Below are 26,188 nucleotides of genomic sequence, written 5' to 3' on the forward strand. Positions count from 1 at the left end.
ATTCCTCTTCACAAGCTTTCTTGGCAACAAACCCTCCCCTAGTGACACCTCCATACATTTCCAGGTGTGATCATTTGCTGTTGCAACCATACTGTGTAACAAACAGGCCTAAAACATCACTTACTATGCTGTTACATGTGTATATCAGGTGGGTTCTGCTTCAGGCTACAATACCCAGTGCAGCTCTGTTATAGTACAAATCTGTCAATTGGGGTAGCTCTGTTCCAACCTCACAGGAATATTCACACACTAGTGAAATAGCTGAGGTGTGCTTCTTTGAGAGACTGAAGGTAAATAAGGGAATAAACAAAAATACTCTCTGGCTCATTTTGTTGACCAAACAAGTCAAGCATATGGTTAAACACAAAAGGATAGGAAAATACACTGTACCTCTTCAGTAACTAGAACTGCAAGTAAAGACTGTGTACAGGAAGGTGTGAAGAATTTGGATCATTATGAAGCCTACCAAAAGTGTTTGATTTCATACCTAAAAAAGTCAATCTGAGGGCTAAGGATTTAGCCTTCAGTGGCACAAGTGACTGCCTAGCAAGTGTGAGGTCCTGAGTTCGATTCCTGGTACCAAAATAAAAAGTCAATATGGATTAAAGTCAGGGTATCAATTTAAAGTCTACTTAATTATTTGGACAAAGCAATGACTCAAATTGCACTACATGTTGTAATACTGGAAATTAATCCTTTTAACATTAACATCCTTAATCCTTTTAATGTTAGATACCCAATTACCTGCATATCCATAGACATATTTGCCTTGCCCAACCCTTGCAAAACTCCTAAGAAAACAATATTATTACGAATCAAATGAGACTTAGTGGCAAAAACTTGCCAGTGACCACACAGATAATAAATGAAGAAAAGCAGAATTTGAAACAGAACATCAGATGCCACTTCAGTGCTTCTTTCTAGCCTATCTGTTCTCTCTCTGCTTGTTTCCATAACTAAGACTTTCTAGAGAGTGTGTGTGTTGGCTGTGAGACAGTCTCTCACCATACAGAGAAGAGCTGTCAATTCCTCCCCTCCCAGCTTTGAGTCCGGCCTGCCTGCAGGGCCTTGAACATCAGTGGCTCAAAGTCTTAGGAGCTGTCTTGACTCTTCTTAGGAAAAGCAGGATGAGTAGGTAAGCAAAAGATCAAAATCGAGAAGTTCTTGGCCCAGATAATAAGGCTTCTACTATGCTTCACCACAGCACGGTGTGGAAAGGTAAGGAACCTTCTGCTGCTTAGGGCCTTAGGCTTTGAACAACAGGCCTGCTTTGTTATTTGAATGTATTTGAAGATATTTTGTTTATTATAAGAACCCGCTGTGGGGGATTAAGAGAGGGAGCACACATTGTGGGCTAGGTTGGTTAAAAACAGATTTTCTGGAGGGAGTTCAATCCTTCTCTCCTAGAGGGGTCTTCTTCCTCGGTCACCAGTCCAAAACTGAATTCCAGAGCCTTCACCCTCACTTCCCATCATGTGCCCTTCTTGCTGAAATCCGGGGTCTATCATTAGATGTCACTCTCTTCACCCGCAACTCCAGTTCATGGTCATTAATCCATGCCATGCCCTCACCTCTCATGGCCGAGAGACACCCCGCCCGCATGAGCTCTTGTTCTCCACGCAGACACTTGCTTCTCCACGGTGGCCCCGAGGCTGGGACTGCAGCCTACTGAACTCTGGGTAGCTATATGACTTCCCCACACTCTCAGACCCTGGAGAACCCAGGCGAGGCGCTGGTTTTCGCCACACTGAGTTCTTCTTGCTGTCTCAGAGAAACCATCCTGGGACTTGCCCCCACCTTGTGCAGGAGGCAAACTCGGGATCTCCCGGGGAAGCTCGGAGGAGCGGGACTCCCCGACCGCGAAGTGTGGCGCGGGAGGAGACCGTGGGGCGGGCCCGGCGCGGCGCTGCCCTCTCCGCAGTGACGTCCCGAGGGGCGGAGGGGCTGCACGCTGACTGCGCCTTCCCCGCCCGCTCCCGGAGCCGGGTCCGACCGTCCTCGGGAGATGCGGACGCTGCGCTCGCAGTTGTCCCGCACGCCGCCGCCACTCTGCCCGCTCCACTGCCGGCGCGCCCGGGTGCCCGAGGGCGCAGCGGGCTCGGGTCATGCGTCCGGGGACGGCGCTGCGGCCCGTGCTGCTGGCGGTGCTGCTGGCGGGGCTTCGCGACGCGGAGGGTCGCCTGCAAAGCGGTGAGTACTCCAGCCGGAGGAGCTGTGGCCGGGACAGGTTAGGCCACGGGCACCCCCTGCACCCCAGCTGTTGCTGCCCTTCTCTGACCCACCGCTGGGTACCCCACAACTGCTGTCCCCGGACCCCGCCCCTAGGGAGCCCTGCTTCCCGGGACCAGTTGTCCTGGTCTGAGTCCAGTTCCCGGAGTATCCTGGAAAACAAGTGCGCTCGCGGCCCAGCGTTCCCGGGTGGGTCGGAGGACGCCGTCTGGGTGCGGCAGGGAGCAAACTTGCTCCAGCGGGAGCCCTCGGCCCGCTCCGCTGAGCGCCTAAGAACCCCCGCCCCGTGCGGGCAGGCTCCCAACTCACCCCAGGCGGACGGCGGCGCAGGGAGTCTGCACCCCTGCCTGCTACACCGTGCCCGGGGGGAGGCTGGCTGGCTCCGGCTCCTGAAAGGAAAGCGCTTAGAGGTCGCAAAAGCAGCCTGGAGAGCGCGGGACGCGCCCCGCCTGACTCCGGGGAATGACTGTCTGCTTCCTTCCTTCTCTCGGCCATCAGCCTCGCACTTGGACCCTAGAGGAGGTACTGTGATCTGGCTTCTCGCCTCTTTCAGTTGTTCTGCACGTTAAGGGGAGAATGTCTGCGCCTGGCAGCCCACAGCTTTATCGGAGAGACCGAGGAGTACAGGAACTTCCTCCACTCGGGCATCCCAGCTATAAGGCTGATTTAAGGAATCTAAAATTGGTTTCAGGACGGGGACGGGGTTGGGTGCGAGAAGCAAAAGGGAAGCGCAACTGAACTGAGCTGCTTGGCCTGGGGCAGCTAGGCTTGGGGCTTGGTGGTAGGGGGCAGAAGGCCCGCCCGTGCTTCCCCTTCCTGCCAATGAGGAGAAAGACACTTCCTGAAGGCGGGGGAGCCACATGGGCTCTTGGCCTCCGTCCAGCTCTGGGTCTCTCTGGCATTCGCTGAAGTGGACTTGCCCTGTGGTCAGGATGGACCATACAGGAAACTCCACTAAGGTGTTATGTTTCCCTTTGACAGTCCGGCATGGAAAGTGAGGGCTGCCAGTGAACTCACCTCCAGCTTATGTTATGCTGGTCACGGGATGTTTGCCTTTGCTCTACTGATTTTGGAGCCACCTTTGAGGAATCACAGAATCTTGGCCAGCCCAGCCTCCTCCCCCAAGCACCCCTCAGCACAGCCTCTCGGGAATATCTCTTGGTGACAACACCCTTTTCCTTTGGGGCCTTTCTAATTTGCTATGAACCTGTCCAGTTAGAGTGGTTCTATTTAGCAACAGTAGCTTTTTGTTAAAAATGGCAGGGAAGGGGAAAAGGCCCAACACTCTTCTAATGTGTTTCTTTTTGAGAAATTCTTTATCAAAACTAATAGAGAAGAAATAGAAAATAAAAATTCACTGGAGCTTTCTGGACCCTCTGTATGTGCTCTCACCCATAAAGTAGTTAACTGTCTGTGGCCTTTTGCCCTGTATTCTGGACAATATTGAGGATAGTGAAAGCTATTTGGCGTCTTCCTCTGCTGCAAAGCAAGTTTGGAAAATGAGAACATTCCAGAAGTTCTGGAAAGAGAGTCTCAAAAATTCCTTACCCCTCACTCTGTGATAGCAGTTCACACCCGCAGCCCGCGGTTCAGCTCTCTCCCTGCAGGGACTACTCGCCTTATTGAGATGTGGTTTTCATTTTGTGCCTTTAGATCCAGAAACATGCTGTGTGCTCCCTTGGGCTAGGAACCAGCACTTGTTTCTGTATCTCAGCACCCAGCTCAATACATGTTGAGTGAACAAGGGTAATGAGTGAAGAAGGAACAAAAGACAAAAATAAAAGAATGACAAAGGAACTAAGATCTTAGTTGCAGCAAACCTTCAACCACCCAGACACAAAGCAGGACAGCATATATCGGTAGTCTGTTACTAGTTTCTCAGTAAAATCCTGTTCATTTTTTCTGTAATAGAGCTCAGCCCTTCGGGTGTCAATCAGATGAGTGATACTACACAGACTCCCAGTACACACTACATCTAGGGTAGAGTGGGAAGCCAGAAGCATAGTTCATGACTTTGACATCAAATCAGTATTTTGGCTTGGACAGTGCTGCAGATAGCTAACAATCTGACCTTAGCCAAATTATTTAGTTACTCTGAGTCTTGGTTTTCTCATTTATAAAATGTGGCATAAACAATATCTGCATCAGAGTTGGTTAGGAGGGTTAAATGAGATAAGGTAGGTATGTAAATATAAAGCCTTTGCTATGGAAAAGGTCAGTAAACCTTAGCTGTTGTCTTTGAGTCAGAGAACCATCAGTAGCAGAAAATCCTGTAGATCTAATACTGTTACTTCTGCTCACATGAGAGATTGAGTAAATTAGTTCTGTTGCAGAGGCAAAGGAATTCATACCTGACTTTAGAATGCCACTCAACAAAGGAACCACACTCAACAAAGATAATTACTTCAAGACACACTACTCCCCTGAGAGTTCCTAATGGCTTTAAAGTGTTATTTGTGTGCCTTATATGAAACCATCAATCTTCATCAATCTCTCTTTTAAAAGATAGCAATGTCTACTTTCCAAGAATTTGTAATGGGAAAAAAAATGTGGCGTCCTTATACAATATGAACACTGGAGTTTAAATCACTGGAACTCACTGACATGCTAACAGTCTGCTGATGAGTAATCAGAATTGCTGCCCAGAGATACAGTCATCCCCTTTCCTAGTGTACTTTTTGTGGACATTGAAAGGTTTGCCTTCTTTTTTCTGCAGGCCAGCTGGTCTGCCGAGGAGGGACACAGAGGCCTTGTTATAAAGTCATTTACTTCCGTGATGCTTCTCGAAGACTTGACTTTGAGGAAGCCAAAGAAGCCTGCAGGAGGGATGGGGGCCAGCTAGTCAGCATCGAGTCTGAAGATGAACAGAAACTGATAAAAACGTTCATTGAAAATCTCTTGGCATCTGATGGTGATTTCTGGATTGGGCTCAGAAGGCATGAAGAGAAACAAAGCAATAGTACAGCCTGCCAGGACCTTTATGCTTGGACTGATGGCAGCACATCAAAATTTAGGTGAGTGTGTGGAACCCACAGAGCTGATCCTCATAATGTAACTCAGAAGAGGCAGCTAGATCCACGGTGCAGGACCCATGGAGAAGGAGAAAAGACAGGCCTGGCAGAAACCAGCATATAGTAACAGCCACTGACCAGAGCAGTACGGCGAAGGTAGTGAGCTCAGCCTTGGCTTTGGCCAAACTAATGACCTGAGTTCTAGTCAGGTGGCTAAAGCCGAGCAGAATAGGTTCAATGGCACACAATGCTTGAAGTCAGTGATTCTGACTATCTGATGTTTTGGACTGCAACCCTATTGTCTTAGTTACTTTTTACTCCTCTCTGAGACAGAATACCTGAAGCCCAAGTTGGGAAGGGAAAGGTTTATTTCTTACAGTTTTTGGAGGTTTCAGTCCACACTCAGTTGGCTCTAAGGCAGGCGGGCATGGCTGGGCCACAGTTCATGGTAGCTGCAAACAGCAAGGCAAAAACCGGCAAAAGAGCAAGACACACCTTCTTCCTGCCATTATACCACATCCTGGCTCCACCCCTATGTGGGTGGAGCACTGACACCATCAATCCAAGCACTAGACAATGAACCAATCACAAATGCAGGTGCAAACTCAGGAGGCCTGGGGGCCACAGACATAATCCATGACACCTATTAAGAGACTGAAGGTCCATAAAGCTGGACTCCAGACCTTAGTGAAATGTGATAATGGGCAAGAAATCTGAGCCCAAGATCAGCCTTCATGGAGTGGCCAAGGGTGGGGACTTTAGGAAGGCCACAGTTTATGGGAATCTCCCAAATCCACCACCCCAAGACACTAATGCTCACTCACCTAAATATTGAAAATATATTAAAATTAGGAGACAGACACAGGACTAGGAAAATGTCTGTAAAAATTCTAACAAAGAATTAATATCTTTTTATGATAGTTTATATAAATCAATAAAGCACTAAGACTCTCAAAAGATAAAGTGGGAAAAGACCTAGGCAGACAATACATAAATATAAAATCATTATGAAGAAACTAAAGTCATTATCAGTCAAAAGAAGAATGTCACATTTCAGACAGAACGTCAGTACCCACTATGTCTACCCACCGTGTCAGTCAGATCCTCGTCTAGTATTCTCATGGGCCTCCCTTCCTGAGGCTCTTTTTGAAAAGGAAGATTAACAGAGTAAACTATAGTTCCTGTCACTGCAGCTGGTCCCAGGGCTATAACTGATACCTACTGACCTTCTTCCCCTCCTGCCCAGTCCAGATCCCCCCACCTCTTCTGGTCCCAGTGGCTGCCTTTGTGTCCTGCCCCAGACCCCCATCTCTGGCCTAGTCACCTTCCACTTCTCAGGCCACAGTTCATGCACTTTCTTATTGACTGTCAATTCAGCAAGTGAGTACCAAGGCTATTCCATCACTCTTTTTTTTTTTTTTTTATTCCATCACTCTTTCAAGCTGGGAGCTTTGGGGTGGTGCAATTTGTGATTTGACTAGTAAAACCCATGGCCAAGCACCTATTCCCACACCTTCTTTAGTATAAAGTAGGTCTTTTGTCCGATAAGATGTTATTTGTAATCCTGTTTTGATGAGTTAAATACTGTGTATACCTTTGGATAGCAGGGCTGACTAAGGCCCTATGGCAGGAAAGGCAAACCCATTCCCAGACTATGCATCTGTTCCTACCAAAATGTATCATTATCCTTTCAGGATTCCAATGTACTTAACTCGCCATGTTGGTTTCTTCAAGTGTTTGTGCTGTCAGAGACAGCACTGATTCCCTACTTCTGGAAGGCTGGACATGTGGCAGGAGTAGTGTCCAGATCAGTGTTGGTGATCAGGAGCCATGTGTTGTGCCCATGTGTAACCTCCACTCTCCTCCCACTGTGATTATTGCACTCACATATCTATTTTACTGGTACTCAGGTGGCTGGGGTGGCTGCCAACAGGATGGCTAGCATCACCTATCAGAGTCATTTTGCTCCTTGGCTGTTGAGTGTCACTTCGATAGTTGCTCCCTGGTGAGGTTTACATATGACATAAAATTTTTCACTTATGTTCATCCCTATACATTTGTGCACATCATTCTCTGCAGACATTCCTTATCCCCAATATTTTAGCCCTTTCCCTTTTATTGGTTGGCCATGCTATTTGCTTTTCCCCTGAGTTTTTATACATCTAACTTCCAATAACTTCTATTTCGATAGAAGGTGGTTAACCCAATGCATCAACTAAAACTCTGGCCAATGGGAGAGCGTCGCCTTACCAGAATCTTCCAAGGCCACCTCTGAGTGCAGATGCGGTGCAGCTGCTGTCCACTGCAGTTTGTTCACCCTTAGTTAGCTTGGCCCAGCCATGAAACAAGTTTAGGCTGCCTACATCAGCTGGTCATAAGGGACTCTTGCAGGCACTGTAGGTGTGAGCTGAGGGAAGAGCTCTGGAACAGCAATAGTAGCTAGCAGGACAGTGTGCTCTCCCTGGTTACACAGGGCCCTTTGGTGCTAGACAGACAGACCTCTTCTATCTTACAATGGATTAATTATGGCCTCGCCAACTTCTGATAAGGTTTGCCTGACATCACGTAACTCATGACAGGCAGGTTGGGCTACACCATTTCTTGGTTGATGCTCCTTACTTAGTAGAAAACCATGAGTTTTTTTTTTAAGTGACTACTTCTCAACTACAGATGGAATGGCCTTGCTCCAGAACCCTACCCTGTGATGCTTTCAATACTTATAAAAGGGTATGATGGATCATATGGGGCCAAGTTGCAAGTCTGCTCCAAAACCTGTTTCAGAGTCCTTTTCTGCACTGAATCTCACTCAAAGCTGACCAAATTTCATGTCAGCTGATATCTGGGCCACAGCACTGTTCCCAGGTGAGAAATATCCTGCTCCTAGAACTTCAAGCAACCTGCCAAGCCACCTCCTTTCTTCAAATTATTGAATGATATAACAATTTGTTAACTTGGGGATTTAGCTCAGCGGCATAAGCACCTGCCTTGCAAGCAGGCGGGCATGAGTTCGATCCCCAGAACCGATATAAAAAAAAAAAAAGAACAATTTGTTAACTTGAAAGGGATGTTACAGCATTCTGTAGATCACTGGACACTGGTACATTTTAATGAAGTAGAAGTCCCTTGAATATTCATGGGGCTTACCTTCCACTCTGGGAAGCATGTGAGCTAACCCTAACCCTTAGTAAGCTAAGGGCATCCAATGTACTGATTCTTGCTCATCTGCTCCAATTGGCATGATGTCAGCAATATAATGGTAAATGTGATTTTACACAGACTGTCTAGAAATCCAGGCCTCTTCATACCATATTATGATGCAAGGTGAGAAAAATCAATATAGTCTTGAGGCAAGACCATGAGGGTATATTGTTGTCCATTCTCTAGGAACACAAACTGTTCTCGTTCTGATACAGACTTTTAAAAAAGATGTTCACCAGATTCTGCATACTAAATACCCAAAGTATTATATGTGACACAGCAACTACAATCAGGGATTGTACTGGGTCGAGTATGTGCTACTCTATTATCATTCTTAAGATCTGCCTGATTTTTGCAGGAGTTAGACTAGTGAATTAAATAGAGATACGATGGGAAACAGTGTCCTGCATATTCTAGATCTTCAGGGTGAATTATTTTCTGCCATCTTCTCCTGGATAAGATATTTTTTATTTAGTGCCTTGGATGGGGTAGCGAGAAGTGCAACTTAAGAAGCTTCTACTTGGCCTCAACTGTGATAGGCTAAGGAACCAATGCAGAATTGCATCACCTATCGAATAGGTCTCTTCAATTACTGTGAGGACCGGGACAATGACTACTGGCTGGGTCCTACCATGAGCTGATTCTCTATTTAATACCTGACCCCCACAGCTCCCACTCTCCTAAAGTAGCTCTGATGACAGTTCAAGTCCGAGTATCAGCGTCAACTTAAACCGTGTGTCAAACGTTCACTGTAAAATTTGGCTATACCCCCTTCTCCTGGATATGGCTATGAATTAGTATGCAGAGGGTCCTTGGGGGAAAAGGTAAGAGAAATGGTTATTGTGTGCATCTGCCACAATGTGACAGGGTCTTTCCTCCTGGGCGCTGGGCTCTCCTTCAATCAGTGAGTTCTGAATCTGAAAACTGGCTCAAGTCCAAAAAGTATACGCCAGCCATAATAGTCCATCTATCTTTGAGACTAAATAACATAAATCCATAAGGTTAATGGAGAGGGCCAATGGAATTAGAAAATGGGCTGGAGGTAATTAATGAGGCACAAAGCTCAGCCTTCATCAGGCCCCCAGCAGTACAGGCAGAATGTCCAAGAAATACTCATTCCAAGTCCAGCTATTCCAGAAATACCTGCTGGGTACAACAAATGATTTTCCTTTTGGCTGACTACAACACAGGACTGAAGCAGAGCCATATGTAGTGTTTCCAGGAGCCCTTTCTTTTAGCTATCTCTTTGCTTAGGAGGGAATCTGACAAGAGTGAGACAAAGCAACAGTGCCAGCTAAGTGGTCTGGGTTTCAGGGCAAGATGCCAAACCTGGAGAAAAACGACTCAGATGGGAAATCAGAAAGACTGCAAAGCCTGAGCCAGAAGTAATACGTGCGGTAGATGCTTGCAGAGTTAGACTCCCTATGGCAGTGATGGTGAACCTTTTAGCAACTGAGTGTCCATACTGCAACCCGAAACTCACTTATTTATCTCAAAGTGCCAACACTGCAATTAAATGCTGAAGTTTTAATTTGGAAAAAACAACTTAACTGATGCTTAACTGCTGGAGCTACTGGGCTCATGTGCCAATAGAAAGGGCTTTGTGTGCCTGCTGTGGCATGTATGCTGTAGCTTTGCCAACACTGCCCTATGGGATCCAAGACTTTAACCTGCCACTCATATACCCAACTAGGTGGCAGAACCATTTAATTCCAGGTACCTCTGGAAAGTGAAGCTAAGGATATGAATGCACCTATTCAGAGAGCTACAGAGAGAAAGATAAGACATCTGGCAGTGGAGGCTGAAGGGTTTATCAGCCTGATCAAGTGGAAATGGCTCCTGCCTTTACCCACTTCCTCACCTGCTTTGACAGCCGCTGTATCTTGGGATGTTTTGCTCAGATGCCTGAACTTCCATCTGCCTGCCAGGCTGGGAAGGCAGTTGTGGCTGTTAGAAAGTAGATGAGATGGAAGAGGGGCTCATTCTGCATGAGATACATCATGACTCTTCGGGACATCTGATCTCTAGAAAAGAGAAACAAAACCCAATTAGCAAAAAGCAAAACAGAAATAAGGTAGGCCATCCATCTGACGCTGTTCACTGCTTTTCTCATAACTACTTTGCAGACATCATAAGGTAACATTCTTCCCTGTAAAGATGTGGTAAATATCAGATGATTGATTGTGGTGTTCATATTAGAAAGCATGGGGTTCTGGTTATTAGCAGGGCTTCGATTCTCATCTATCTCCTTGTGCTCTGAAGCAGCATCTTATGTTCACGACTCAGTGAAACCTGATAGGAAAATGAAGGCTTGAAAGCCTTGGCATGTTTCTCCTGTGCCTCCATTCTTGATCCTTTTCCTACAGGAACTGGTATGTGGATGAGCCTTCCTGTGGCAGTGAGATCTGTGTGGTCATGTACCACCAGCCATCAGCACCTGCTGGCATCGGGGGCCCCTACATGTTCCAGTGGAATGATGACCGATGCAACATGAAAAACAATTTCATTTGCAAATACTCTGATGGTAATGAATCCCCTCCCAAGCTACGTGACTAACTGTTCAACATCCCCTCTCCTTTTATAAACAGTTGCTAGTGCCAAGAATTTGTTATGTGGTCACCGAGAAAGTTTATTACAAATTCCGGCACTGCTAAACTTTGAGAATTCTTGTAAAGAGACATGCAGTGACAATTCCTCACTCAAGAGTAATTTTAGCAAAGGGAAAGTCTCAGATGCTAAGAGAAAGGATGGAAAAAAAGAAGGATCTAATATTAGTGTGAAATGAAAGACTTGTTATCTTCTTTTAAAAACACAAATTCTTACTTGTTCCAAATGTGAGGTTGTTGTAGGAGTTTGGAATTACCTGACCATTTTTCCTACAAATTCTCTAACAGTCATGTGAGATTTTTTAATCATTTAAGGAAACACAATAATAACCAGGGAAAGCAAATGATAAAGTGCACCGATTTCTCTGGCACTGGTAGAGATGGCAGATGCTTTGGTGAACAAGCTTAATCTCCCAGACCAGTGCCTCTGTGTATGCCTTGCCAACTAACTTGGATTTGCTTCTAGACCTTTAAGGGTCTTGGACCGGCTTATAGCCATAGTCTCACATTGCCAAGGTTTCCAGACTCTTTTATAGAATGGAGTTATATTTAAACTTCTGCTGATTCAATCCATCCCTAAAGTTTCTCACTTCCCTGAGGCCAACTGCTTGGCCCCAGTTCTGCATTCTTTCCTGATAGCAGTAGAGTGACTTGGTTTTATCTAGTTTGAGACTAAGTAACACTGTCATTTTAAAATGGTTTAAATTGGACTCTGCTTGGGCAAGTTTTTGCTGCTGAAAAAATTTTTTTTCCCTTCTCACACCATCAGATGAATTACTTTCTCAGGAACCTGGTCCTCCCATCATGCAGAGTTTTCCAGGCAGGAGCTTATAAAGATAGGCTGGCTTAGTTAGCCAGTCACCTTCTTAAAGCAGTGAGATCAGAGTTACAAACTGGTTTCTCTTCACTTTTGTTAACTACATTCTATTAGCACTATGGTTTAAATGTGTGTGCTTCTTTAACATTTTTTGAAATAGAGATTTTGAAATTTGATTTAACAGCATTTTATATTTTTTAAATAAAATGATACCTTTCTAAAAAGAAATCATATTCTTCATCATGTTTGCCATTGCCTACATTATTTAGACTGAGTTCTGGACAGAAAAGATGATACTCTCAAAGAGTTTAAATAAAAAGCACATTTTCAGTAGTGTAGGCAAAAAACAAGAGATGGCAAAGTACCTACAGGAAGGTACCTCCTAGCAAACCATAGTGACACGGGAAGGTGATGAAGAATAAATATAGTGACTTTTCTCTCCTCTTACCCTCTGATCTCCTGCTTTTGCCTTTCATCGAATAACTCAGAAAGCAAAGGACAAGGGATTCCCAGTAGAGTAGGTGGTAGAAAGCAGCCTTCCAGGACACAGAGCCTGGATCCAGTAAAGGGAGGAGGGTATACGGAGAATAACTAGCACATTGCTTTTATGTGGCTTCTTATCCTCAGAATAAGTTCATACCATATAGCATTGCAAGGAAAGGGTCGGCATGATCAGAGCTTGTATCCTTCTGCTGCTTCTCTCCCATCCTACTGCAACACCTCTGCACTCAGTGCTGTTCCCCTGCACGGAACACCCCTCACCCTTTCCCAGCCAACTCATTCTCACCCTTCAGGCGCAAATTAAACGTCACCCTCTCTTACAGCAGCTAAGTGAAGCAAGTCATCCTGAGTTGGATCCTGGATCATAATGATGGTAGAGGTGGTGACAGTGAAGATGATGGTGTCCTATAAGTGGCATTGTTAGAATTAACAGAAAGTGAATAAAGACTGTAGACTACATACCAATCTTATATCAATGTTGATTTATTATATTGTGGATACCTACAGAATGCTCCTCTCCCTTCTTAAATATAGTCTGAAGTATTTAGGAATAAACAGGCACAATGTCTGCAGTTTACTGTGGAAAAATGTAATATATGTAAGTATGTACACATGAATACATTCTTATATGTAACGATATAGAAATAAATTGGTAGACACAGAAATGTGATCAAATGACAAAGTGAATGACACATGAGACTTCTTTCTACTGTTCCTGCAAATTCTCATGAACCTAAAATTATTTCAAAATAGAAAGTTAAAAAAATAATTTATTTTGGAAAGATTTCAGAACCCCTGAAAAGTAGGACAGGTGCTTCTCCTCACACAGTTCTTTAACTGCCTGTTTCCAGATTTGTCCCTTTCACTGTGTGGCTGGCATTCAGTCTGGAAACATCCATGCCTAGCCGCTTCTTGGGAAGATTACTTCTGTGGTTCTCACAAGATGGCATGCATCCTGTTATCACAGTAGCAGGGACGGGGTAAATGATATTATTCCTAGATTCAAGCATGTGGTCACGCAGAATAGGTGACCTGCTGGCCAGAGCTGGACATCTGATTATTTCTGAAGTATGCTAAAGGCACAAGAATATTTAGGGAAAATCAGAGAAAAAATCATTAGACGCTCAGAAGATGAATGTTCTGGGACTGATGGAAATGGTGCATAGCTGGGCTATGCTTACTGTGATTCTGCACTTTGGAAAGATAATATAATTAGACAATGAAATGTTGTTTGCTATATTATGCATATTAATGTAACATGAAATTTATATTAATATTCTGTGTATCCAGATTTCTGTCCATCCGGTAGAATATAAGCACCTTAAAAGTCCAAGATTATTTGCTATTGTTTCTTCACTGTCTGGCACAATTATATCTCCTTACTATTTTAATTTTGTCTCATTACTATTGTATTTTCATTTATTTTGTTGAAATCCTGGTTCAGTTACTTACTAGCTATGAATTTGCAAATTATTCAATCTACCTATATCTTGGTTTCTTCAAGTACAAAACCAAGATAATAATGAAACTCCCTCATAAAGCTGTCAAAACTGAATTTGTTCTTATAAATCACTTAGAATCATTTTTTTCATATAGTAGGCACTACAGATGTGGATTTTAAAAAATTATTTAAATACATTAGCATCCCCTCTATTCTCTCTCTCTCCCTTCTCCTTCCTCCCTCCCTGCCTAATAATTAAAATTTTCTGAAACCAGAATAAATTTGACATCTGGATCTTGGGAAAATGACTTTTAAAAATCTCAGTGTTACACATCCCCATGAACCTCAAGATATCTGACTGATATGAGACTCACTGCCAAGAAAAGAGGTCAAGCAAAGGGAAAACTTTGGCATGGCTTATCTGAGTCACACTTTCCTGAGGCCCTTAGATGTATTTAAAGTAGCTCAGAGCTGATCAGCAGTCTCTGTCTTTGAGCTGCACAATCCCCCAACTATTTTCATTGCTTGGAGATCAGTGTTTTTTCCTCTCTAATACCTACACACATTACATATGGATAAAATAATCTTGGATTGCTTTTAAAAAAATCCAGGACTGGTGTAACAGGGAGTAGGAGATATTGTTGAAACTGCAAGCACCAAATTAAAGCTGGGGGATAAGTTAGTCTTTATGCAGAAGTAATTTTGATTTAACTAGCCCTTGGTATCAGGTAACGGCAAATAATCTGGTAACAATGGATGTCATAATCTAATTTTATTCAGATGAAAGAAAAATTTAGTTACTATTTTGTTTTTTTTTTTTCTGCTGCAGAAAAACCAACAGCTCCTTCTACAAGGCTTGGAGGTAAGGCTGTTATTTAAAATTTGGGCTAATTTAGGCTGTTTTATATACTCTCTTAATGGATTTACAACCAGATTATTCAACAGGCCATTATTCAAGGCCATTATGTTAACCCAGACAGTTTAGTCCTACACCACAACCAGCCATAACAACTACTACTTTATTCCTACTTTCTGTTGTTATATACGTCTTCAAAACTGAAAATCAATAGTTACAAGTTCATTTTGGGATGTTACTGTTACTGACAGTATGAAGGGAATAATTTAATAAGACAAGAAATGAACCATGCTGATTATTTATAGTCCTAGAAGTAAGTCATTGGTTTTCTCCTTGGCACCTTAGTATTTTTTATAAGAAGTACCAGCTTCTTATTGGTTGTTTTGTTGTCTGATCCCGGGCAGCAAGGATCTCACCAAGAAGATGAGGACAAACTTCTGCAGCATCAAGTTCAACTCTTTACTTTTCTATGTTTATAAATGCCACTGGCCAAATTGCTACACCATTTTTTGCATCCCATTTTGAACATGACAAGATCTAATAGCACAGCTGGGTTTCAACCACATTCCCAATCCTATATGTCTCTCTCTAGGTGAGAGAACAGAGCCAGCAACACCTGTACTTCCCAAAGAAACACAGACAGAAGATGCCAAGGAAACATTTGAAGAAAACAAAGGTATGTACAGCATTTGCCTGGAAAAAACAGACAGTGGGATTCCTTTGGTCACAAATTACCTATGTTTACATTCCCTACTTTGTTGTTTCTCACAATTCCTTAAAAATGAAATTAGACAAGGTACTTGTGTCTTCGAAAACAGTACTAAATTTTAGCTTTCATCATTGTAATCTGCCGATGGAGCTATGCTGTGACAGGAAGATCAGACTGGACAGATAATGAAAGATGTGCACGAAGACAAAGCTTTGGGAATTACCAGTAAGTCACAGGCAATGAGATCAAGTGGGGCCTGAGACAGTAGATATAAAGAAATGAGAGCAGAGAAAGCCAAGCTGTGATGCGTAACACCTGAGATTAATAGTCACCTATGCATCAAACTGAGCAGACCGGCAAAAAGACTTAAAATGTTAGGTCATAAAAGGTGAAAGAGAAACAGAGTGATTCGAGTGCTAATGGACTCTCAACCTCACTCTCACCCAAAGTATCACGAGGAAACTTTGGGCTTTTGTCGCTGGGCAACTGTTAAAAACCACTTCATTTTTCTGTACCTCATCTTTATTACTTTAATAATGGAAGAAATGTTTTTCTTACCTACCTGAGAGGGTTACTGTATCCATACAGTGAAACAGAATATGCAATGTAATTCTGACACCACCCATGTTAACACAGACCCCCTTGTTCAAAGGCACAACTCACAACTGCTCACACTTCAGACATCAGCCACAAGTATGGGGGTCCTCAGGCCACCTGCACCCCAACTATGTGGATCCAAGTCCAGGGAGGAGCCTCTAACCCCCTCCGCAAGTTTGGTAATTCACTAGCACAATTCACAAAACTCAGAAAACCCTGTATTTATGTATTTTGTTATACAGGATACCAGTCAAAAACAGCCAAATAAAACCACACAAGAAGAGGTCTGGGAAGGTTCTAAATGGAGATCTTCTTGTCTTCTGTAAAATCACACTAACCAGGAAGCTCCACTGGGCTTTGGCATCCACAGGTTTTTTCTGGGCTTTATCTGGGCACATCAGTGTGACTGAACTGAACACTGGTCACATGGGTACAGCTCAGTCTCCAGAAGTCAGGACGATGCTGAGAGCTCCCACTTTATAGTCACATGGTGGCAGCTCCCCAGTGTGGCCATGCCCCATCCTGAGCCACGTCCTGCAATAAACTCTGATGCCACCTGAGAGGTTCAAGAATCACAAAGCCAATGCTGTATGTAGAAAATTCCAAGGATTTAGAACCTCCCTCAGGACCCAACTTTATTATTATACAACAATATTATGCAATAGCTATAATATATGAAAATACTTCAAGGAAAGCGCAGTGCTATGCAAAGGTAGGCGGCATTTCTATGGTTTGTAATAAGTGCCATTGAAGTGGACTTTGGAGTGTGTTTTCTGTTTTCTGATGGGTGTGAAGTGTGTAGTCTCCTAGGAAAAAATAAAAGCAACAGCCTCTAGAAGGTGGGATTCTTGGATCAGCAGAAGAAGAAGTGGTTAGTTTTAGATCCTTGATTTCTTTCAAACCCCACCACCACCAGGGGTTGATCTCTGGTAAATCTTAAAAGACTACAAAGTTGAGAAAAGCAGTCCTCTGAGTGCTGTGTGACCTTCTCTTTCGTGGTGATGGTACTGAGACTTCTGGCTCGTCGCTTTTTCTCTGCTCCCACACTGCAGACTGCCATGGCTGTCCTTAGAGACAAAGGCATCAAGCTGCCCCAGCAGCCTCTGTCTGTTAAGGAACACAGGAAACACAGAATCTCTTCTCTGTAAATTTATCTTTGAATGTCAACAGTGCCCGTTCAATATTTGCAAGAGACCCTAAATTTAAATGTATTTACATTATTATTTAGGGCATTAGGAAGGCAGAACAAGAAGACTTTTTGGGTAACTGTGACTGTTTCCTAGGAACGTTCTCGTTGGAAAACCCTATATTGACAATGCTTTTTAAGACTTGAAAACACACACCCACTCCAAAAAAATCACCCGTGCTGACAAAGTGCTTCTTTCCTTTTCAGGAGCTCCCCTGAACCTTGCCTACATCCTAATCCCCAGCGTGCCTCTCCTCCTTCTTGTGGTCACCACAGTTATATGTTGGGTTTGGATCTGTAAAAAGAGGCAAGTAAAGCCCTCATTCATGTAAACCTGTGCATCCTCTACAAAAAAATTTGCCCTGTTGACTTGGTTAAAGTCATGGCGGTTGAAGAGGATGACCCCCTCCCCCGGATTTGAGAGTAAAGTCTCTGGTGTCCTCAGGGAGTTCAGAAACGCCAAGCACTTGTGCTTACTTGTGATTAACAGTGTGATCTCACAGTCTGTTTTTGTGTGGAGGGGAGAGTTTAAACAACTTCAAGGATGAAACTGTTATTCATTTCCTTTGCATCCATGTGTCACCCAGCAAAACTACCCTTGTTCTAAAGTGTCTGCTGACTCAGGGATGACTGGTGGGTTGCACGAGAAGTGTTCCAAAGCATTCTTGTAAGCATCTGAAACTGAGCCATTTCATTCACAATGAAAAAGCCAAGTTACTTGTAATTGACTTTTCTTTTAATTGAATACACAAGAGTAGTTGTTATACAACATCTACACTAGGTAACCTAGTCACCCTCTGTTTATGGTCAAGATCATGTGTTTTTGGTTTTTTCCAAAACAGTTTACAGGTACCTTTTTAGTCCCTGTCATCATGGTAAGCACAGAAGAAGCTGAGAGTATTCTCATTACACAACAGGAAAACTAAGGTCCAGTTTAAGCTTTCACTCTCTTCGATGACCAGTTTGAGATGAATTAGTAAGATTCTAACATAGAGTCTATTTTATTTCAAAACTTCCTTAAAATATTATTATAATAATTAAAGCAGTGAATACATGAAATAGGTATATAATAAACAATTTTAAATATTAGCTGTTATTAGTATCATTTTATTATTTCCTTTGAATCTAAAAGTAGAATTAAGTTCAAAAACTGCAAATATAATTTCCAACAGCTTACTTTGCAGTTTGTTCTTGATTCCCTTCCTTGTTTTATTTAATGCCTCACCAAGATTTGGGAATTGTGTGACTCAAACCAGAATCTACCTATTACAAATATTTTTTAACCTTGATTTGTGCCACAAACTCCTATAACAGTCTGGGGAAGACTATGGATTTCTTCTTGGAATGATATTTTTAAATATATAAAAAGAAATATACTAGGTTGCAGAGGAAACAATTACACTGTTATATAGTTTAGCAAAATCTTTCCCCCCAAAACATGACTATAATAATTATATTTAGTGGTAAGCATTACTGTAACCTTGAAGAAAAAATGAGCATAAACTATTTCAAAGCAACTATAATAATTGATATGATATGAAAATATATACAATTTCTGTTAATGATAAAGGCAAAGGTATTAGTTCTGCTCTGGTTTACTACCAGTAATCATAATGGAAGGACATGCTAATTTCACTTTAAAATGAGACTTTTAAAGAGACTTTTTGAAAATCCAGTTCTATTCTTAAACACTCTGAGGACTCCTGAGGCCCGGGAAAATAACCTGCATCTTGCACCCTGTGTCTTAGTTACTCTTACATTGGAACAAAATACCTGACACCCAAAAAATAAGAGGAAAATTTATTTCAGCTTGCAGTATATACGTTTCATTCCATAGTCAGATGGCACCGGGGCAGGGTAGCATGGCAGAGGGACATCACAAAGGAAAAATAGTTCATGGCAGAGGAGCCAGGAAGTAGCAAGCAGTGAGGCTCTCTTTCCTTTTTTATCCCATCCAGACGATCAGCCTTTTGGGTAGTACCAGCCACACCCAGGTTAGGGCTTCCCATTACCCAAACCCAGAACCATAATAAACCAATGAGTGGACTAATCTAGTATCACACACCCTTAGTCCACATTCACACACTAGTCCACCCATTTCTGAAAAGCTCCATCTATGACTTCATGAGGCTTTGGGGGATGTCTAGGTACAAGCCATAACACCTTGGCAGCAGTGAACGACACATACACAGTTGCTTTGCACTAACACTTCCCTGGTTTGCTTCTCCCCACCACTATCACCCCAAAGCAGTAGGCTATAGGTTATGTAGGTCAGCTAGAATAGGTTAGTGACTGCTTGGAGTTAATTCCTCCTGCCTCAGGAGGAAGCATGTGGATGTCCTCAGTCACCTGGTCTCAAATACTCAACCTTGTTTTCTTTCCCTCCTAGAAGACAGGAACAGCCAGACCTTAGCACAAAGGAGCAACACACCCTCTGGCCATCTCTTTACCAAGAAAACAACCCAGATCTAGAAGTGTACAATGTCATAAGAAAACAAAGTGAAGCTGACTTAGCTGAGCCCCGGCCGGACCTGAAGAACATTTCATTCCGGGTTCATTCGGGAGAAGCCACTCCTGATGACATGTCTTGTGACTACGACAACATGGCTGTGAACCCTTCAGAAAGTGGATTTATCACTCTGGCCAGTGCAGAGAGTGGATTTGTGACCAATGACATTTATGAGCTCTCCCCTGACCAAAGGGGAAGGAGTAAGGAGTCTGGATGGGTGGAAAATGAAATATATGGTTACTAGGATACGGGAGAAAAACTGAACTGAGAAGAATGAGAAGCAAAATTTTCCTACTTTGAATAAGGACACAGGTCTATGGGAATGCTCAGATCAGGTGACCTGGGGTGAGCATGTGATCCCATCATCCTGCTGGATCTCGAAGTTCTGCCCGTATCCCTTATCCCAGCTTCTCATTCAGCTAGCTCAGTCTTATGAGGATCCACACTGGCCAGGATCAGGCACATAGTAGAGTCTCAATAAATGTCAATCAGTTGATTACCTCTGACTTTCAAGGGACAGTGCTTTAACTGCAAGGATAAGGGCTGTGGCTGTGGCACTAGGAAAGCGATCTCTAGGTTCTGTTTTCCTTGCTCCATAGAGCAACACACATAATCACAGAGACAGAATCTGTTCAGAGCCCATGTCTGGTAGCTCAGGATGGCCTGCACATCAGCAGTTCTCATGTATGGGTTTCTTTTTTCTTTTTTAAAGGATAAAATCAAGTAGGAAGTAGAATGTTAGTCTGTTTCTGTATCCCTTTCTCTGTATGTGGCATCAGGAGACCTTTTTTCTTTCTCCTGACAAAGAGACAGATTATACAGCCAGCATGTGTGAAGCAACATGGGAATCTGGACAGACCTGACATCTAAACTTGGTAATACTTTTGAAACCAAAAATGAAATTTGTGACTCTTTTTCTGGGTTTATTTATACTTCTACCCCTGACACTACACATTTTCCTGTCTGCATGTTTTACTGCAGCATTGACAGATGACTTACGGTAAAAATAATCCTACCTTTGTTTTAGGCATTTGACTGTTTCAAATACCTTCAGTCCCAAGTCCAGAGACCTTTCTTAGCCTAGCACCAGTTATGCACACTTTGAAGACCTGAAAGCCATTTTTAAATCACAACCAGTCACCCTTTATCTGCTTAATAATCTTATCATTCTAACCTTTCCTCTTATATCTTGATTTTCAACAGTTTAGCAACTAGTCATATATAGAGAGCTGTAAACTAAATGGAAGCAGTATCAGGAGCAGTTGATCATACTTTCTGTCCAACTATCTACCTCATGGGGGCAGGTAACAAAGCAGATAACAAACACATCACTCCTTCCTGCCCTGAAGGTATATTGTGTAAAATAACATTTCAAGAAAAAACAGTGAGCATGTGGGATGGGAAACAAATTCTTTTTTTTTTTTTAAGTTACTTTTTTTTTTTTAATCGGTTCTGGGGATTGAACTCATGACCACACACTTGCAAGGCAGGTGCTTATGCCACTGAGCTAAATCCTCAGCCCAAGATTCATTTCTTTTGAAATGCCCAGATTCCCGTGTTGCTTCACACATGCTGGCTGTATAATCTGTCTCTCTGTCCAGCACTCTGCCCCATGACTCTGGCCCCTGCAGACTCCAGCTCCATGAGGAAAACAGTATGATTTGCACCCCGTCCGTGTACTGCCTGCAACCCTTGACAGTGCTGTGCCAAGTAGGCGATCAATGTCTGTTGAATGTATGCACAGTGAATCTTTTAGGCTGAGGTTAAACTACCCAAATATTTCAGCTGGCAAGCTCGTTGAACTCATTTTTCACACTCCTGAGTGGAGGAGGTAACTGAATTTTACTTTGAAAAGAGTTTCTGCTGCCTAGGAAGAAGAAGCATATGGTAGCAACAAGTAAAAGAAGTTGGTGAGTTGTGAGCAGCTGACTTTGATTCTATCAGTAAAACCAGAAGCAAGGACCCACCCTTAACCCAAAAAGGGAGCAAGACCAGGGTCAGAACATACTCTGGTCTTCAGCATCTTTGCTTAGTCATTAGTGTGCTATCTCTGCTGGAACCCACTTATCACCTGTGTTTGCACCCAGTCAGTCTTAGCTCCTTAGGGCTGTTGTTTTGTTTTGTTTGTTTTTGGTTTTTTGAGACAAGTCTCACTGTGTCTGTAGTTCAGGCAGCCCTTGAACTCACTATGTCGGACAGACTGGCCGAACTCACGGTGCTCACTGTGCCTCAGCTCCGCCCCAGTGCTGGGATTACAGGCGTGCTCCACCATATCCAGCACCTTAGATTTTAATTATTCAATTTCTCTTTTCTTCTGCAGGTGTATGAGCCTAGGTTATCCACTTCTCTCTCTAGTGGTTGCATTTCACTTATTTAATGAACATTTGCTAAACGTTAAATGTTTGCTTTGTTCAAATTGAAATCAAGCTTATTCATTAAGCTAGTATCATTTGAAAATTTAGTAAACCTGTTTCATCATTGAAAAATTGGAGAGTGAGGGCAGGGATTTAGCTCAGTGGCTCAAGAGCTTGCCTAATAAGCATGAGGGTGTGAGTTCAATCCCCAGTACCAAAAAAAAAAAAAAAATTGGAGAGTGAGGCAGAAAGATTACAACAAGCTTGAGCTCAACCTTAGTGAGACTGTCTCAAAAAATAGAAAAGGACTGAGAGCTGTAACTCAATGTGAGGACCCTAAGTTCAGTCCTCAGTGAAAGGGAGGGATGGGGGGGGTGAGAGAAAGACAGGAAGAAAGAAAAGGGAAGGAAGGAAGGGGGAGAAGTTCCCCTAGGGCTGCAGCTCAGTGTTACCACGCTTGCCCAGCATGTGCAAGACCCCGGATTTGAGTCCCTGCTCCACAAAAGATAAAAGAAATTAAAATGATAGTTCCCAAACATCATTTCCCACTATGACAAACATGACATGAAATCCTGAAATGTTTGTAGTAGGTAATCTCTTGGGGCTGTCCACTCAGTAAGCTATTTTTGAAAGTTCAGCATGGGCCAAGTACTGCGCTAGATATGGGCCACATTTGGATTTCAGGCTGAAATTTGGAGAAATTACACTATATATTCTACACTTTTCTAAACACCAGAGCTATAAAGCACTTTTTTCCCTCAGGTTACGCATTCATTTATGCTAATAGTTTAAATACACCTATTTTTTATCAAGAACTATTTAGGTGTTAGGCAGTTAGTGGTGGATAAAGCAGACAGCCCCATCTTACACATTCTAGTGGAAAAAAAGAGGTACATTCAATTGGAAGTTCATGAAAGAGACTTTGCTATAATTCATTTTTAAAAATCGCCCACAGATCTTTCTATTCTCCTCTCCTTTTCCCTCCTCTTTCTTTCTGCTCTTGAACAAGCCCAGAGGAAGGCAGGTAGATGTGCCTGGGAATTCCGAGATGATGCTTGGTAGCTCACAGTGGGGTAACAGCCCCAGCAGGGTGAGACAGGTGTCCACAAAGAAGAGAGACTCAGAGCTGGTGTAGCCTGCGTGGTTGAGAAGGACATCTGCCCAAGTGATGGTGTGCGGCAACAAGAGGAGGTGAGCTAAATATTGGGAGACTGATAAAAAAAGCAAGCATCCTCAGGATAAAGAGATCCAGGTTTCTTTCTATTAGAGAAGGAAGTTGCAGGAATGAACACAGAAGTTTAAACTCAGACAGGAAAGACCATGATGGGAGGGAAGACCCACTACCAACACTTAGCACAGAGACCAGAGGTCTGAGTACTTTCTCCATCTAGCAACCTGAGCAAGGATGGCCTCATCTTGGATAACGGACACGGTCTGGATTATACGGACAGAGGTGCCTGGAGTGGGGAGGGTGCAGCTCACAAGCCCACATGTCATCCAACTAAGTGGAGAAAACCATGACTTGCTGGATTCCAAGGCTTCAGGTCCTAGAAAGAAACCACTCATTCAAAAATATGGAGAAATGGGGGCGGCTCATTCTTCTTTTCTTTCATTGATTTTTTGGGGAGGTTGAGGTATTTTTTTTCTTTTAACTCTTTTCTCATTTGTTTATTTTGCTCTGCCTTTTTTTCTTTTTTCTTTTTTTGGTCTGTCTTTCTCTGTTGCTTTTATCTAATTCTATTAATTTTCTGTCACTCATTAAATTTTTTTTTTTTTTGTCTTTTTGAGACAGGGTCTCGCTATGCAGTTTGAGCTCACTTTGTAACCTAGGCTGGTCTCGAACTCGCAACAGTCCTCCTGCCTCTGCATCCCAAGTGCTGGATTACAGGCGTGAGCCACCACACCCTCCTTGTCACTCATTAATTTTTCAAATTTTATTTTTTTCATTCTGTACCTCTTCTCTCATTTCTAATATAACCTTTAAGCTTTATTAATCTTTAGATACTTCAGTGTATGCTATCACTGTTGAGTTCCTTTCTATTGTTAAAGGAAGTATAGCTATTGCATTTAGTATATATTTACTGTATGCTGCTATGTGGTTCAGAAGACTTTGGAACTGACTCACAAGAGGAATTTGAAAAGGTTTAGAGATGTCAGCCGAAGCAGCAGCCATAGACTGCTGTAAGGTGGGCATGATGGGAGATCTGGTCAGAGCTCAGAAGCCCAGAGTGTTGACTCAGTGGAGCTGGAAAAGACCAGGCTTGAGTGGTCTCATTTTGGGAATAAAGATTTCTTTGGCAGTCAAACATTTTTCTATGCATGGTTCTTATAATATGTCAATATCCAGTTTGTCTTTGATGCTGTTACTGTTGGTTTTGTTGCTACTTCCAGTATGCCATAGTTGTTGCTATTAATTGGTTTTCTCTGTATACCAATATCTTTGTTACTGCCTTTGTATCAAACAATACTGTGGTCCATTCTCAGAGAACTGGGTGCTGGGCTAATGATACTATGGACTTCCCTCCAAAATTAACAGAGGTGGTTGGATCCTGCAGCAGAGGCAACAGCCTATAGTTACCCACACTCAAAGTGCATCATGAAAAGTAGGCACTAACATGATCTCCACACTGGCAACAAAGTGTTTCTACTATAATCAACCTGCATATCTCAGTAGAAAACAAACAAACAAAATAATAGAAATATGACAAGACAACAAAACACCTTTCAAAACTCCCAGCTCCACCAAAGCTGGCCTGTGGCATCAAGGAAGAGGAAATCAAAAGCTGAATTATTTGAAATATCTATCATTTTAAAAAGGTCTTCAGTAAACTTATAGAAGAAATGATTAAACAAGTAACTGACTTAATAAACAAAATGACCAGACAGTTTACAGAAGACTAATAAAAAGCTAGCTGAGCTAAACAAAATGATACATAACGTGAATGACACTTAAGCAAAAAGTTCCAAAAGAAATGAAAAGGTACCAAACAGAAATCCAGTAGATTAAAAAGTCTATTGAAAATACAAGCAGCAGAAGTGACTAGTGTGAGAACAGAGCGTCAGAGCACGGAGACAAGGCTGATGTAGGTGACTATGTACCCATAGACACTTTAAAAACCAAGATAACATGAACAACTGTTCCAAAAAATAGCTTCTGGATGACACAAATAAGACTAATCTAAGATTAACTGGAATTAGTGAAAAATAAGACAGCACAAATGACATTTTAAACAGCTGTTTACAAAGATAATAGCAGGAAACTTTCCAAATGGAAGAGGCCCTTGACTTATGAACTCAATTCGTCAAGGGCTGGTTGTAATTCAGGGTATAAACTGAAGCCTCGGCTCCTCTATATAGCCTTCAAAGTTTCTCTCCTGTATATAGGCAGATCTCAGTGTCCTTAGAAAGACATTGGTCAGGATGTCTCAACCCCATACAGGAAAGGATGTTCTAATGTTCCTTCCAAAACTCTTTAAGGGTTAAATCTGTATCTGAGACCATCCGGAAGCATGAGCAGCTAGAATTCAGGTCTAAACTCAAGACTATGGTTGTAAGTTAAAACTAAAATTCTGATCATAACCCAAGTTGTTTTTGTGTCAGGCCAGTCATAATTTGAGGGTCCACTTTATGGGGAAAAAATTTAGCAAACAGATAACTGAGGCATATAGAATCCCAAATAGACACAATCAGAAAAGAATCTCTCATGACACTTCATAGTCAACATGCCAGAAGTCCAACACAGGGACTGACTCTTAAAGGCTATTAGAGAAAAGCAAAAAAAAAAAAAAAAAAAAAAAATCACTTATAAAGGTAATCCAACTAGCACTTCAGGAGACTTCCCAACACAAATGTTAAAGGCCAGGAGAGTTTGGAGCAAACCTCAAGCCCTAAAAGAAAACAAATTCCAATCCAGATTTATGTATCTTGAAAAACTACCTTTCAAAATTGATGGAGAAACAAGGCCTTTCCATTACAAAGAGCAGCTTAAGAAATTCATGATCACCAAACCAGCAGGCCAAAAATTTCTCAAGAGTATCCCAGAAAGAGATGAAACTAACACTGCCAACAACTCTAATAGAATGAATACATCAGGCAGGGTGTAGAAGAAGGAAAAAAATAAATAAAAAGAAATCAGCAACAGGAACATAGCTCAATAATAGGAATAAGTCATTAC

General features: G+C 42.6%; 2 protein-coding genes across 5 annotated transcripts in view; one reads left to right on the forward strand and one right to left on the reverse strand.

The window, feature by feature from the left end:
* The window catches only part of Btg4 (BTG anti-proliferation factor 4), a 163,860-nt gene that overhangs the window by 99,101 nt on the left and 38,571 nt on the right, over positions 1-26,188 (reverse strand). For both annotated transcript variants that reach the window (XM_023566234.2, XM_063255737.1), the window contains exon 3: positions 10,300-10,462. The gene's annotated coding sequence lies outside the window, so the exon portion shown is untranslated. The remainder of the gene's footprint in view (positions 1-10,299; positions 10,463-26,188) is intronic.
* Positions 1,923-20,159, forward strand: Layn (layilin). Of its 3 annotated transcripts, none has more exons than XM_063255734.1 (8): positions 1,923-2,190; positions 2,728-2,751; positions 4,946-5,243; positions 10,805-10,962; positions 14,633-14,665; positions 15,252-15,335; positions 17,359-17,462; positions 19,548-20,159. In XM_063255734.1, the coding sequence occupies exons 1-8, from the start codon at positions 2,106-2,108 to the stop codon at positions 19,902-19,904; spliced, it is 1,143 nt and encodes a 380-aa protein (XP_063111804.1). In that variant the 5' UTR covers positions 1,923-2,105; the 3' UTR covers positions 19,905-20,159. The 3 variants fall into 3 exon arrangements, with proteins under 3 accessions (XP_063111804.1, XP_063111803.1, XP_063111805.1); XM_063255733.1 differs by having other exon boundaries at positions 1,924-2,190; positions 17,359-17,458; positions 19,541-20,159; XM_063255735.1 differs by lacking the exon at positions 2,728-2,751 and having other exon boundaries at positions 1,925-2,190; positions 17,359-17,458; positions 19,541-20,159.

Source organism: Cavia porcellus, unplaced genomic scaffold (genome assembly GCF_034190915.1).
Source record: "Cavia porcellus strain 051 isolate PalLab524CR breed Dunkin Hartley unplaced genomic scaffold, mCavPor4.1 scaffold_9, whole genome shotgun sequence".
NCBI classification, from domain to species: domain Eukaryota; kingdom Metazoa; phylum Chordata; class Mammalia; order Rodentia; family Caviidae; genus Cavia; species Cavia porcellus.

What these genes read in the sequence shown, in the direction of transcription:
- Layn (XM_063255733.1), top strand. Translation starts at nt 2,106, where the DNA reads ATGCGTCCGGGGACGGCGCTGCGGCCCGTGCTGCTGGCGGTGCTGCTG. An exon ending in GGCAGCACATCAAAATTTAG is followed by an intron (nt 5,244 to 10,804) that starts GTGAGTGTGTGG and finishes CTTTTCCTACAG; the next exon opens with GAACTGGTATGTGGATGAGC. An exon ending in AACATTTGAAGAAAACAAAG is followed by an intron (nt 15,336 to 17,358) that starts GTATGTACAGCA and finishes TTTCCTTTTCAG; the next exon opens with GAGCTCCCCTGAACCTTGCC.